Source organism: Mustela erminea, chromosome 2 (genome assembly GCF_009829155.1).
Source record: "Mustela erminea isolate mMusErm1 chromosome 2, mMusErm1.Pri, whole genome shotgun sequence".
Taxonomy (NCBI): domain Eukaryota; kingdom Metazoa; phylum Chordata; class Mammalia; order Carnivora; family Mustelidae; genus Mustela; species Mustela erminea.
In genome coordinates, this window is record NC_045615.1 from 9,723,400 (window position 1) to 9,739,464 (window position 16,065).

At 35.6% G+C, this 16,065-nt stretch overlaps 1 protein-coding gene across 2 annotated transcripts in view; it reads left to right on the forward strand.

Moving 5' to 3' along the window:
- The window catches only part of GALNTL6 (polypeptide N-acetylgalactosaminyltransferase like 6), a 1,222,158-nt gene that overhangs the window by 1,101,965 nt on the left and 104,128 nt on the right, over window positions 1–16,065 (forward strand). For both annotated transcript variants that reach the window (XM_032332218.1, XM_032332219.1), the window contains exon 8: window positions 5,617–5,734. In XM_032332218.1, the coding sequence (XP_032188109.1) occupies window positions 5,617–5,734 (118 nt within the window). The remainder of the gene's footprint in view (window positions 1–5,616; window positions 5,735–16,065) is intronic.

The window sequence follows — 16,065 nt, forward strand, 5'->3', positions numbered from 1 at the left end:
TATATATACACAATGGAATACTATGCAGCCATCAAAAGAAATGAAGTCTTGCCATTTGCGACAACATGGATGGAACTAGAGCATATCATGCTTAGCGAAATAAGTCAAGCGGAGAAAGACAACTATCATATGATCTCCCTGATATGAGGAAGTGGTGATGCAACATGGGGGCTTAAGTGGGTAGGAGAAGAATAAATGAAACAAGATGGGATTGGGAGGGAGACAAACCATAAGTGACTCTTAATCTCACAAAACAAACTGAGGGTTTCTGGGGGGAGGGGGGTTGGGAGAAGGGGAGTGGGATTATGGACATTGGGGAGGGTGTGCTTTGGTGAGTGCTGTGAAGTGTGTAAACCTGGTGATTCACAGACCTGTACCCCTGGGGATAAAAATATATGTTTATAAAAAATAAAAAATTTAAAAATAAAAATTTTTTTTAAATGTAGATAAATGCAAAAGATCAAATTCCCACTACCAGAAATGGTAAAGGAAGTCCTCTAGTCAGAAAGATGGAAGGATGGAAATCTGGGTCTACACAAAAGAATTAAGGAAACAAAAGTGGTGTTCATAATATAATTTCATATATGTGAAATTTTATTTTTAAATCTTTTTAAAGGATAATTGACTGCTTAAACAAAAATAATAATAATATAATCTGGGATGTATAACACATGGAACCATAAGACAACAAAGTACAAAGGTTGGGGGAAGAAAAATGAAAGCATTCTATCAAAAGGTTTTTATAATATATGTGCAGTAGTACAATATACTGGAAGATAAACTGTGATCAAAAATAAACATGTATGAGGGGTGCCTGGGTGGCTCAGTGGGTTAAAGCCCCTGCCTTCAGCTCAGGTCATGATCCCAGGGTCCTGGTATCAAGCCCCACATCAGGCTCTCTGCTCAGCTGGGAGTCTGCTTCCCTTTCTCTCTCTCTCTGCCTGTCTCTCTGCCTACTTGTGATCTCTGTCTGTCAAGTAAATAAAATGAAATCTTGAAAAAAAAAGTATTATATAAACCCTAAAGCAACCACTTAAATAAAAAAACTAGGAGTCTTTGTTAAGTCAAAAAGTACATTAAATGGAATCACGAGCAATATTCAGTGGAAAAAGATGGAAAAAGACCTGGGTGGGTTAGTCAATTAAGCATCTCCCTTTGGCTCATGTCATGGTCCCAGGGTCCTGGGACTGAACCCCACATCCGGCTCCCTGCTCAGTGGGGAGTCTGCTCCTCCCTCTCCCCCAGCTCATGCCTACTCTTTTTTCTTTTTAAAAAAATAAATAAAAGGGACAAATAAAAAACAAACAAGATGATAGATTAAGGTTTAACCACATGAATAATCATATTAAAAGTAAGTGATCTAAATAACCCAATTAAAAGGCAGAGATTATAAATTAGCAATGTGCAAATATATGCTGCCAACAAGAAAACCACTTTAAAGACTAAAATAATGTAAAAAAATTTAAAAAGTCATAAATATTAGTGTTTAAATAGTACATATCCAAAGAAAGCTGAAGTGGTAAACCAAAGAATATTACCAGAGATGTTAAAAGTCACTTTATAACAAGAATAAGGCTAATTCATCAAGAGTACATAAACATCCTAGACATTTATGTACTTATTAGCAGAGCTACAAAATGCATGAAGCAAAAACTCATAGAATAGCACAGAGAAATAAACAAATTCAGAATTATAGTCCTACATACAATATCCCTCTCTCTAATTAATAGAACAAGGAAACTGAACATTAATAAAAATATAGAGGACTTGAATAGCACCATCAACCAAATTTATCTAATAAATATTTATAGACCACTCCACTTAAAAGCAACAGAATACACATTTTTGTCAAGCGTAGACAGAACATTTACCAAGATAGGCCATATTCTGAGCCATTAAAAAGTCATAATAAATTTGAAAGGATTCAAGTCATAGGAAGTATATTTTCTGAGCACAGTGAAATTAAATTAGAATCAGTAACCAGAAAAATCTCACACACACACAAAAAAAAATCCTAAATAGAGGCACCTGTGTGGTTCAGTAAGTTAAATGTCTGCCTTGACTCAGGACATAATCCCAGGATCCTGGTATTGAGCCCTGCCTCTGGCTCCCCTCTCAGCAGAGAGCCAGCTTCTTCCTCTCCCTCTGCTACTCCCCTTCTTTTGTGTTTTCTCTCTCTGTCAAATAAATAAATAAAATCTTTTAAAAATAAAATAATGAAAATAAATATAAATACAAAATATAAAATAAATATAAATATAAATATTAAAATAAATAAAAAATCCCTAAATATTTGGAAATTAAATTGCACATGTCTAAATGCCTAATGGATCAAAGAAAGAAAACAAAAAAAGAAGTTAGGAAGTATTTTGAACATAATGAAAATGAGAACACTGCATATCATTTTTTGTGGAATTCTGCTTAGGAAAGATTTATAGTACTAAATACCTATATTAGAAATAAACCTCTTAAATCAATGATCTTGGCTTCTACCTTAAGTAATGAGAAAAAGAAGAGCTAATTAAACACAAAGTTAGTAGAAGATTAAAACAATAAAAACCAAAGAGAAATCAATGAACTATAAGTGAAAAGAACAGAGAAAAATCAATGAAACCAAAAGCTAGTTCTTTAAGAAGATCAATAAAATCAGTAAACCTCTAGCCAGACTGACAAGGAAAATGAGAGAAGTGACAGAAATATGCACAACATCATTAATCATCATGGAACCACAAAATAAAACCACTCTGAGATACCATTATATCCCTATCATAATGACTAAACTTCAAAAGACTGCCCATATCAAATATTGAGGAGAATGTGTAGCAGCTGGAACTCAAACACCACTATTGGGAATAAAAAATGGCACAACCACTTTGAAAAAGAGTTTGACCATTTCTTTGAAAATTAAGCATATACCCATCATATGATCTAGTCTTTCCACTCCTAGGCATTTCATCAAGAAAGAAATGAAAGCATATGTCCACACAAAGACTGGGAAACAAAATTCATATCAGCTTTGTTTATAACAGCTCAAAACTGGACACAATCCAAATGTCCACCAATAAGTGAGCGGATAATCAAACTGTGATATTGTCATTCAAATGGAATACTACTCAGCAATAAAAAAGGATGACCTATTAGTAAATGCAAAACATAGATGAAGCTAAAAATAACTATACTGAATAACAGAAGCCAGACCTGGAAAAAGAAAACAAATCATATGATTTTTATATAGAATTCTGGAAACTCAAGCTACTATACAGTAACAGCAGATTAGTAACCTAGACAAAGGGAATGAGGTTAGAAGAGAGAGACTATAAGAAAACTTGGGGGGGATGGCAAATATGTTCCTAGTCTTGAATATGGTGATACCTGCACAGCGGTACACCTACATAAGTCAAGATTCATCAAATTGTATACTTAAAATATATGCAATCCATTGTATGTCAACTGTACCTCAATTAAGCTGTTTAAAAGATTAATGGACAAATATGAGGAAATAAATATATAAATGAAAAGTTGGCTCCTTACCAGTCATTCACATTAATCAAGATAGGAAACATTAATTTATTTGGAGCTTGGTAAAAACATCAATGAAGATAAAAAGGATTCATTTTATTATATCTAAAACTAACCTAGAACACTACACAGTTTTTTTCCTTAAACTTCTTAGGAAAACAAGATACTGTATTTCCAACAAATTATATACAATATATATATGTAAACAAAAAAATCAATATACGTCTTTCTCTTGCTACTATCTATAATTTGAGATCTATGATAATTCTAGGTTTGAGATTTATTCGGCACAGCATAAATTTTAAGGCATTTTAGTCTCAGATTTTCCATGACCAAATGAGATTGCATTTGTATGACTTACAATCTTTCCCTTTGTGGCTCAGTTTGAACAGAATCAGGAAGTTCTGATCCCTTAGCCCAAGCTCTGAGGAAACAGGGGTTGCCTATGGTAGTGTGTTCATGGGGGAGCAGCACCGAATCCATGTTTCAGTCCTAATTTGTTCCAGCTACAGTTGTAATTCGGCTCTGAAATTCAGTGCGTGGAAAATGGAAAAAGATTAGGCTGCTGGAGAGGGGGATAAAGTAGGTTACATTTGATTCTAGGATTTTTATTTCAAACAAAATAAAAAAAAATGCCTAAGATACTTCAGGTTATTTTTTTAATCCTACTCACTTTCACAGGTGGTATAATAATCCCCTTTCCTGCCTTGCAATCTTTCCATCTACACAGAGTCTATGCCTTAAAAAGTACTCTTAAATGGAAGTAATTAGACCAAGTACCATTTTAATATACAAAGTATTTGAAATACGTAACACACAAAGAAATCCAGGCTTATGTTGCTCAAGTGCCTCATAAAACATTACCCAAAGCAAGTCTTTAGTTGATCTGTAAATTGGCATGTCTATTATGTTTATAGATATTTGAAAATATGTATCTTCAACCCTTAATGCCTTGTATTTTTATTTATAAATATCCTTTACTTGAAAAGTTTTTCAAAATGATGATAAAAACAATGTTGGAAATGTGTTTTTATAGATTTCTTTGCATAAAGGCATTCTCTAATTTTTTCATATCTGCCTTTAAGTAATTGTCTCTCCTTAACCCCCAAACACTGAAACAGAAACAATGTTGCAGTAAAGAGCTCAAAGGCTTAGAAATCAGAGGATCTGGTCCAGCTCCAGGACCACCACTAGCTCTAGTCCACTGGTCGTTAACTCCCTCTGCCTGTTTCTTCAAACAGTACATAGGAATGATATTCCCAGGGCTGTAGTGAGGATGATTCTAAAAAACTGAGTAAAACTTTTAGCCAAGAGCCCAGCACATACTGAGGGCTCAAAAGAACTAGAGCTACCTTTAAACTACCTTTAAACAACAAAAATTTTAGGACAGGGTCCAATGATTATAAATTATCTCATTACACAGCAATGGAACTACAGTGTGTCCTAACAGGAATGGAATACTTGAAATCTATTATTTGACCAAATGGAATATTTCTTAGAAAGGCAGAGAAAGCCTAATAGGATAATATAATTACAGTGAAAAGGCCTAGCTTAAATTCCACCTTCAGCATTGTAATCTAAATAACCAATTCTGGTTGGTTATTTTTTTCTACTGACCATCTCATGGTCTGTAAAATGGACATGACCTGTGTGTGGGAAGTTCTTGGTGAATCCGTACTGAGAGATGAAATCAAAGACACTGCCTGTAAGAGTATTTTCTATACTTTCATCTGTCTGATAGTACAAGATTCCTTTCACTTAAGGAGAAGTCATAAAATTGAGTGACGTCTCCCTAGATCAGTCACTAGCAGTCAAGTATTTCTCTCTAATGATAAATATATGCAGCAAGCGTGACTCTACTGGAGTCATTCATTATTTCTAATGAATCGCATTAGAAACTGAAGTGTGAAGTTAAAAGTTCATGAGGATTCCAAGGGCAGCAAGAGACCCAATCAGAACCCTATACCCACCTACAGAAAACCAGTGCTGGAAAGTGTCATAGTGTTGATCACTGAAACTTATCTTAAGGTTTGCTTTTATTATTTTTTCCAAGCATATGTCCATAGTCCTTTAAAGATGATTTTGTCCATTTCACAGGTCTCCTGTTATGGCTGGAGGTCTCTTCGCCGTGGATCGAAAATGGTTTTGGGAGTTGGGTGGCTATGATCCAGGTTTAGAAATCTGGGGAGGAGAACAATATGAAATCTCTTTTAAGGTAAGTTACCGAGACCCTCTCCACACAATGTCTACATAATTTTGATGATTCCCGTAGAGTTGTCATCGTGCTGTGTCATGACCTATGTTGTAAGATGACAACAAAAATAAATATGTCACCTTTCCAGGTAAGTTTTGGATCAGAGAAGCTGCTTCCTTCTGATGTTTCAGTGAGGTGTAGCCATGCCATAAAGAAATGCATTAAAGAAATAACTCAAAATCCCATTTGCCGGCAGAAAACTTGGTGTGCCCACAAAGCTGTTTCTCCACAGACAAAACACTCCTTCCACAGCACTTAGAACATTGAGAGAAAAGAAATGAAGACAAAAGAAATTGGGTTACTGGAGTTTTCACCCTTTGTATTTATTTTTGAAATAATGGTTCAAATTTTTATCATAACCAGTTATTCCAAAATCTTAATAACAGAAGAGTAACAAAATATGAATAACAAATTAAGGCTATTTTTCATATAACTCCATAATATGTGATTTTTTTACCTTTTTTCATCTGAAGTTGCCCAGGTCTCTACTTGCTTTAATCATAAATACTCAGCAAAATTATGCATTTTATTACATATATGTACATACATAGGATAGAATTCAAATTTCAGGGTTTATGAATGAAAGGAATTCATCAACATGTGAAGACCAGACAAGCAAAGCAAAATAAACTGTGTGAATGGTTTTAGTCCAAACCTCCAAGTTGTTTTTTTTTTTGAAAAGGCAGTCTCTGAAGGAAAAGAAATTCATTCTCTTTTTCTCTTTATCATTGTCATTATTTATACAGAAGATGGATTGATGTCATAAGATTTATCATAAGAAGTCTCTTACTAAATAAATCATTTCTTCCTAATTACTTCCATTATAAAATCAAACCAATTCTTGCTGAGGAAAAAAAGATGTATCCTGAATACAGTAACAATCAAACTTAAGGATCCAACTAAACTCTTCGAATTTATGCATAGAAAGAAAATGATAAAGCTGATCTTCATAAAACCGTACCAGTTATATTCAATATGTTGACAAAAATGTTATGTTGTCCTCACAGTGTCAAAAATGAATATCTTTAAGGAAAAACTCAGGAGGCATGATTGCAGGCTTCGGGCCATCTAGAAGCCTCCATCTCACTCTGCAGGCAGTAGTCCTTGAAATACCATTTAGTAAATTCATGCTCTTTTCACTATCATTCAAACACATCTAATCTCACATCTAAAGTACTTCTTTAAAACCTTTTTGTGGATATATGGTTTTTAAATCCTTAAATTTACCAATTTTGTTCACTTGTTTCTCTGTGATAGTAATAGCTTCACATTTATCACAATGTATACAACAGAAGATAGTTTAATCGTAGTAACAATGACAAAACTACATTTACTTACTGGTATGTGCCAGATGCTGAGCTAAAGACCTTATATAGTTTATCTAATTTAAAGACACGATTCTAAGAGATAGGGATTATTCCATTTTATAAGTGAATATACTGAGACTTAACATTTTAAAGACTCTACATTAAAAATTGTTTTAAACTTTAAAGATTATGTAAATTATTTAATGCTGCTTTGGGGATTAAAAAAAATGCTCTATTTCTGCTTAACTCAGAGAATACAAAACTAATACTACCAATACCATTCTAGAGCTCATTGTGAACACTTTGATCTCTACATAAAATTTCCTCTCATTGAAAAGGCAAGGATCTTCCTTACAGCCAATAACATAAGAGAAAACAGAAGAGAAAACTCTGGCAAAATAACACTGATTATCAAACATGGTTCAAAGCTAGGGGCAAAGTTTGCAATAAATGCCTTCAAACGGGAAAAACCGAGAATAAGCTTTGACCCCAGCATTAAGGGGGAAAAATGACATAGCTATATCTTCAGAACTCAAGAAATACTTTTTACTTTTCTCTGTTCAAGATTTTTTTCTCTTAAATACTGTTAATTCACAGGTTCCTTTTTATTTTATTATTTGACAACGAGAAAGTGAGAGAGAGCATGAGAGGGGAGAAGGTCAGAGGGAGAAGCAGACTCCCCAGTGTGGGACTTGATCCCAGGACTCCAAGATCATGACCTGAGCTGAAGGCAGTTCCTCAACCAACTGAGCTACCCAGGCACCCAGATTCCTTAAGTTTAAAATGTTATTAAGAACATTTCTATTAAGTGGGAGACACCTGGCTTTGAATAAGGAGCTAGATGATGGATAAAATTGCTATGGAAAGTCTGGAGGACTTGCCCAATATACATTTGCATTCTAAATCACAAAAGCATTTCTTAAACAAACATAGACGTTCATCTCTCATTTCTGTGTCACTTGTAGTTATCACACCTCTTCTGGGTGACCTGAGATTTTATTATCCCATTTCCTATTTTTCAGTTACCTGTCATTCTGAAGGATATAATTGGAATACAGCCCTGTCGTCTTTGTCTAGAAACCATGGCAACAGCGCTGGAAGTTCAGGACTAAATTGCCCCAGGTTGTTTGGTTGGAATGACAGATTCTTTGGCAACAGCTCTTTCTTACAGGGTCCCATTTCAGACATATCCCTTCATTCTTCTTGCTAGTGTGTGATGACCTTGGGGTTCCTGTCCCTCCCTATTAGAATTTCTAACATGACGGGGACAAACTTAAACAGGCTTTGGTAGAATTTGCATTGAAGCAAGAAGAATCTTCTCTGTATAAAAGGAATCAAAAGAATTGTACACACTTCATTCTGTGAAATGGTATTAAAAAGAAAAGAAAAATCAAACATCTGCATTCTGGGACATAGTCCATAAATTATGATTAATTTTCAGGGCAAAGCACTGTAAGAGATACACTAGCTGGCACTTGAGATTCAGGAAATATGTATGGATAACCAAGAGTTTACAAGTCTATTTCCACCATAATACATAATATAGAAATTGTTTTAAGTGTTGAACTTAAAAACTCCAGTTCAAAAGAATTCTGTCTATGGTCGGTATCAGGCATCGTTCCTTGCTGTTTACTCTTTAATCAGAGAATCATTTTACCACAGTTTATGACAAGGCTCCATCTCTAAATAAACTATTTCTAGAAAATTCTGCTTTACATTAAGGGCTTAGTTTTTGGTCAAACATTTTTTGGTTAAGAGTGCTCCTCAATTTCTTTTTTTCTCTGTAAATCTCTTTCCTTTTTCTAACATCTGACTAGATGAGTAGATTTTGTGCCATAACATAAAAGCCAATACAAGTGTAATTTTCAGGAAGCAGTTGAGGGAAAGAGCTCTCTAGAGAAATGATCTGTGTGCCCAGTCTTCACTCTCTTTCAGTATGAATCTGAACTCCTACATGACCAAAATTACCCAGCTACATTTCAAATGTCTCTGGCTTAGCCAGCTGCTAGGGAGGAGAAAGCAGCATTCAGTCAGTCATTCAACAAGCTTTTATTGAGCATTTAATTTATTCCAGGCCTTGTTCCAGGTACTCAGTTTGGAATGGCACCTGGAAACAAAGAGGAACCCAAAACAGACTGCACAGTGTGGCATAAAAGAGATAACCCACACCCTTACATGTTGTCTACCATTTAACTTATTGAAATAATTAAACTGTTATGAGTCTCTGAGTTTTCTGAGTGCCTTTTTACATCCATTCCCCAAAAATAAAATTCCAAATGTTAGCATTTTCAAAAGATCTGTCCTTCAGTGGCAGAAGACCCTTTCTGGAAAATAAAAATGAGCAATACACACTAATCAGGCACCCACAAGAAATTTCGGAGGAAGCCCAGGGACCTCATCTCATCACATTCTCTGGCACGAGATATAAAGCTTAGACCCAAGTAGAAGAGCATTAACTTTGGTCTGTGCTGCCCTTTTCTACCCTTAGAAGCTTACCAACATGGTTCCTCATTGATTCAGCATTTCTTGGGCCATCTGTGGTCAGAAAAGGGCCCTTGACCACTAGCTTCAGCTGTGCAGAAACATGCCAGGTGAGATGATCATGGCTATCCTATGTTCTAGAATGAATCTAACAAACCTGGGAGCCCCTAAGCCTACTTCAAAACCACTCTGGAAGGAGTAACACACGACCCAGTCACCTTTGTTCTGTGTGGCCATCCTTCCCATGTGTTGAGTTTAAGATCCAGACATGTGAGGATATTTTGCATCTCACAACCTTTCAGTTCTAGCCAGTCATTAATTCACTCAACAGACACTTATTTATTAATTACAATGTGCCAACTCTGGGCTAAGCTCTTGAGATGCAAAGATAAATGTGAGAAGATTCTCGCTTTGGTGGAGTTCACCTTCCAGTGGCAGCCAAGAGAGTCAGTTCACTGCAATTACTCATCATTAGTATTGTTTGGAATATATTTTATTTCCATATCACAGTAATAACTCAGGACATACGCAGTAACCTGTTTGCTAACCTCCCTTGCTGAATTCTTTCTCCTCTTTCAACCTATATCCACATTCATTTATTCCCAGAGTTGCTTTATTTTCCTCTCTAAAAATTCAACTCCTCCTAATTACCAACAAATCAAATGAAGGTACTGAATCAGAAACCATGCGACTTTGCATCAATTATCTGCTTCACCTCTCTGAATCTACACAGCAAACCAGCTTCGTGTTTTTCTGTTCTTTCCAGAGGTAGAAACTCATACTTCTATTTCTATTCCTGTTTATTTCAGAGATTTTAACTAACCAGTCAGACTTTGTTCCTGAGAAATTTGTTTATTCCCTTTACAAATATTAATCAACAACCTTCACCGTGAGTCTGTGCATCACGCAAGTTAGACTCTGAAGGAATAAGGCCAAAAGGAAGCCCAGGAGAAGTCCTTGGATCAAGTACAACTGAGATGAGTATTTTATACATTAAAAATAAACATCAGTTTATCAGGCAGGAAAGCACAAAAAGCTGCATTAAAAATTCCCTGTAAAGTAAAAGATATAAATATACATTTATTTACCACCCTTCTAATGCATGAGAGACTATAGCTTTTCCTTCTGCATGTGGGTCCATAGATTGGAGTAAAAGCAGAGGTGCAAGAACCATACCCATCCTGCATTTGCTGTGAGTTCCAGTCTGGTTTCCTTTCAGGGGAATGAGAACGTAAAAACACTTGGAAACTGTCCTAATATGGCAACAGAATCTTTTAAATTTTTTCATGATTTTGCTCAATCTTTTATTGTTACTCGGTCCATACCTAATTTGACAACAATTTTTTTTTTAAATAACGACTCAATCCTCCCAAACTCCTCAAATTCGTTTTGGCATGAACAACAATTGTTTCTGTTTTCATAGCCATAGTTCATCAGTTTAAGTGGTATTTAATTAAATTACATAATTTACAATTTTTTGGAGCTAGCATAATTACATTTGGGAACAAAGGCATTTGAGGTAAGCATGTAACTTCACTACTGGGAGCAATAGAGTCCAGGTGTCTTCAGTGTAACCTATATTTAGTGCAGGTTTGCCATAGTATGAACACCATTCAGTACCCTTGCAGAAGGCACAAAGTGATGGTTAATACATTGAATTGACTGAACAGAGATTCAGTCCTTGCCCGTCAGAAACTTTCAATCTAATAAGAAAAAAGCTCATGCAGCAGAGGCTGGGTGTTGCTACCTGTGGGCAGAGGTGACTTGCTGACTTATTCAGCTCAGGTCTTCTTTCTAGTGCTCACCCCCACCAGGTACCCTAGTGTCCTGACCTAAAGATGACCAATGTCTTACAGTGATGAGTTCTTGCCCTCTGCACCCTGCTCCTACAGACCAGTGCCCTCTCTTGTTTTTTCTTGTCATTTCCTTTCCTTCCCCCAAACCCAGTCTCATGTAGTCTCTGTAAAGTGGCCCCCCCCCACAAAAAAAATTAGTCCTAAAATAGGCCTCTGGGGTTTCTTTGAATCTTTGTTTCTACTTTGGTGTGGCTAGAGAAGAAAATGCTCCTGGAGTAGAAAGAGAAAATGCAAAACACACTGAGCATTGAGTACAAAACAAGTACTTCAAGTTATAATCCTGCCACACACAAATAAATACATACATTTTAAAGTAAATACAATATGTCTGAGATTTTAAAAGACAGCATCCTGGGGGTTTTGAGAGGGTGGTTTTAATCTCTGAGTGACTTGTAAAATCTTTACATGGCGCTACCTGTGCTGCAAAATTCTGGGCATTCTATTCTTCCTGTGGTGACCGTAACTAGTACTTCATTCCTTAACAAGAAAAAGTAATGAGTTAACACTTATAGGTCATTGAATTTAATTCCTTATGGTATTCAACACTAATGAAAAGTAAAAATAAAAGTTTTATTTCATAATTGCAAAAATGGGCCATTGCCTAGTTAATACCAAAGCAAGGATTAGAATTCGGGTTTGCTCTCAAAACCATTAGCCTAATTTCTCCTAGTTAGAAAAATAAAAGATTGTACGCCACTGGTTAAAAAAAAAAAAAAGTGGCTTCTGCCACTCTCTGAAACCGCTTGAAAAAGTTAATGCAGTTTCTTCCTATCTGATTTTGATTAAATACGAGGCCTGACAACTCTTATTATAGATCTAATATAAAATTTAATTTTTTACTATACTCAAAATGCAATGGTTATTCAATAAGAATTGAATATACACAATAGGGATTAATCATTGAGTATAAAACATTCAGTTTGTTACTCAAACAAGATAACAGCAATTAATTTAGAATTGTTTCAGCTCAGAAAACCATATATTCAAGAGCTTAACCTCATTACAGAGCTTCTCAAATAAACACGAATTTTATTTATTTGTGTTTAAAAAATCAAAATTAATAGCCCTACAAAATTAGCTAAATTTTAAAGTTCCCCTACGTGGTATATACCTATCCAAAAAAAAAAAAAAATAGTGTAAGTAAATGTATATTTCAACAATTGAATGCTCTACAATTACAATAGATTTACAGCTTTAAGATAAAAAAAGAAAGATCTTATTTCAAGATCACTCAAAAAAGGAGAACAAGGGGCACCTGGGTGGCTCAGTGGGTTAAGGCCTCTGCCTTCGGCTCAGGTCATGATCTCACGGTCCTGGGATCGAACTTTGCATCAGGCTCTCTGCTCTACGGGGAACCTGCTTCCCCCTCTCTGTCTACTTGTGATCTCTGTCTGTCAAATAAAGAAATAAAATCTAAAAAATAAATAAATAAATAAATAAATAAGGAGAACAAGAAGCAGAAACAAAATACTAACTTTATCCTTGACAAATTATCAGATATCTTACCCCTCACCACAGTGTATGAAGAAGATTATCATAAGCAGTAAAAGTGTTCTATCTAATGATAAAACGAGAGAATGGGAAGATGGAATGACCAAAAGCTACAAATTTCACTTGAAGGCAGCAGATCTCAATTTCCCAAAGTATTTGGCACAGCCTCACAGGGGAAACCTTTAACACGTGATAGAAACAATGGCAAGAGGTGTGGTTGCTGGTGGCCACGGCTTCCTTTGGTGGAATCTGGCCCAGAAGAGAAGCTGCAAATGGGAGGCAGGGGGCAGTTCTAAACGAGGTATTCGATAGACAAGCCCTATTTGCAGGAAGCAGACTGTTACTGAGGCAGAATGGAAGGAAGATCCCTGATAGGAGGAACAGCCTTGCAGCGGCCAGGTTCTGCTGGATATGGACAAATAGAGGCTAACCTAGTTCACTCACACACAAATTTTGTGCCATGAAGTGAACACCTGCTCTAATTGGTAAGACTTCTTCCGAACTGAGAGTTTTAGAAAGGAGGGGCGGATGGAGAGATGGGTTAGCCCAGTGCTGAATACTAAGGCAGACATGTATTGCACGAAGCACTAGGTATATATGCAAACAATGAAACATGGAGCTCTATACCAAAAACTAATGATATATTCTATGATGACTAATATAACATAGAAAAAATAAATAAATAAATAAGAGTTCTTCCTAGTCGAAGATGAATAATAATTTTTAAAGAAATAGCACAGGGGTACCTGGGTGGCTCAGTCAGTTAAGCCCCTGGCTTTGGCTCAGGTAATGAGCCCAAGGTCCTGGGATCAATCCTCACATTCTCAACAGGAAGCCTGCTTCTCCTCCCCTTTCCCCACCACCCCCGCAGCTGGTGCTTTCTCTCTCTCTGCCAAATAAATAAATAAAATCTTTAAAAAAAAAAAAAAAGAGCACATGAAAATATTATAAGAAAAAAAAAAGAAAGGACCAGGAAAAATGAAAAAAGATCATCAAAATAATGTTGCTATACACTGTTATAAATTTTTTTAAATGTTAATGATGTCATTGATTTTGCAAAACAATATTAAATGCTGAACTTTGTGAGATTAAGCAAAATATCAAAAGGTAAGAGAAAGAGATAAAAAGAAAAAGTAGCCGCAGTCAGGATAAAATGAAAAAGAAATAGAAAAGCATCACTAAAACGAAGGTCATACTGAAACTAACACAAAGGAAAGGGAATATGCTGAAAACATAGATGGACATAGAGGACAGAGTTGAGAAAAAAGGAATAAAATGAAATTAAAATCAACAAAGGTAAAAAATAATGGACAGAAATATATGGAAGGTGAAGGAGCTCATCTTCATTTTTGTCTGCAGTAGTTTTTAAGAAAAATGTTCAAATTAGAATACTGTAATTGAAAACCTAGGAGATACAGCTAAAGCAGTGATCAGGAGAAAAATTAGATTCTTAAGTTCTTGTATCAACATTAAAAAGAAAGAATAAAAATAAGCAAATTTAATCATCCAAATCCAGTTTGCAAATGAAATATAAAATAAGCCCAAGGAAATAAAGTTGAAACATTAATAAACATAAGAAAAATTAATGACTTAGGCAGATTAATTAGACATCTTTTTTAAAAAAACTGGCCATTAGAAAAGAAAGAAAATAAGACACAAAGAAACAATAATGGGAAAATGCAAGAATTTAGAAAAAAATATAAATAATTCTAAGAGATTATTCAGCTCAATTCTAGACAAATAAGGTTAAGATTATTGGTAAAAATTGATGATTTTCAATAAAATGTAAATGACGAAGTGGATGTCCAAAAAGAAAAAAAAAAATCTGAACAGACTATATTCCTTTTCTTTTGCTATATAAAAAATTACCACAAGCTTAGTAACTTAAAAAAACACAAAATTTTCTCACAGCCTCTGGGTTGGAAGTCCAGGATCTTTCAGCAGAACCTCTTGCTAAGGATCTCACAAGGCTGACACCAGATCTTCAGCCAACTCTATTCTTATTCACAGGCTCAGCTAGGAAAAGTCCTGTGTTCAGGTTCCCTCAGATTGTTGGCAGAATGGATTTCTTTGTGGCTGTGGGACTGACCTCGCCACTGTGCTGGCTGTCATTTAGATACCATGCGGCTCCCTCTGTGCCCCTCTCACAACATGGTAGCTTACTTCTTCAAGGCCATCTGTAGAATTTCTCTCATATTCAAAATCTTCCTATCCCTTCTCTCAGTTCTTTGTAGGTCTCAGGTATTTGGTCAGACCCTCCAGGGTAGTCTCCTTTTGATTAACTCAAGGTCAACTACATTGGGACAATAATCATATCTGCAAAACCCCTTCACCTTTGTCACATAATGTCACCTAATTACAAATGTGAAATTCACCATCGTTTCTCCCACACACAAAGGGAGATTATACAAGGGCACGTACACCCGTGATATGGGATTTGGGGGGAGCCAGAGAGCATCTCAGATTCTGCCTATCATGCTGTCCAATGACCATAGAAGAAATAGAGAAAATTGTCAAAGTGCTATCCCCTCCAAAAAACAAAGAACAAATGCTAACAGTTTCTTACAGTCTGTAGAGAACACGTACTACAATGTTTTTCAAAAGCTGTTCTTTATTTTTTTAAGATTTATTTATTGATTTATTTGATAGTGAGATCATGAACAAGGGAGAGAGGTAGAGGGAGAAGCAGATTCTCCACTGAGCAGGGAGCCCCACACGGGACTCGATCCCAGGACCCTAGATCATGACCTGAGCTAAAGGCAGACGCTTAACCAACTGAGCCACCCAGGCACCCCAAATCCTTTTCTTTATTATTAACAAAGAAAGAAATCTTTCCTTTGGCTATAAAATTAATATATAATATTGATGCATAATACTGATAGTAAATTCTGACCAAGATAGCAAAAATGATAGAAAAATACATATATTTGACTTGTAAATTCTAACATTAAAAAATAATAATAATAAATCACACAATAAAATAGCTATTCAAAGGTTAATACACCAAAATAAGTGCAGTGCAGCTTTAATGGATATGTTTCAGTATCAGGACATGTACTAACATAGTTCACCTTAAGAGTAAATTGTAAAGGTTATAGTCATCTCCATAGGTAATACAGAGGCATTTGACAAACTTTGCAATCCACATTTGAACAAA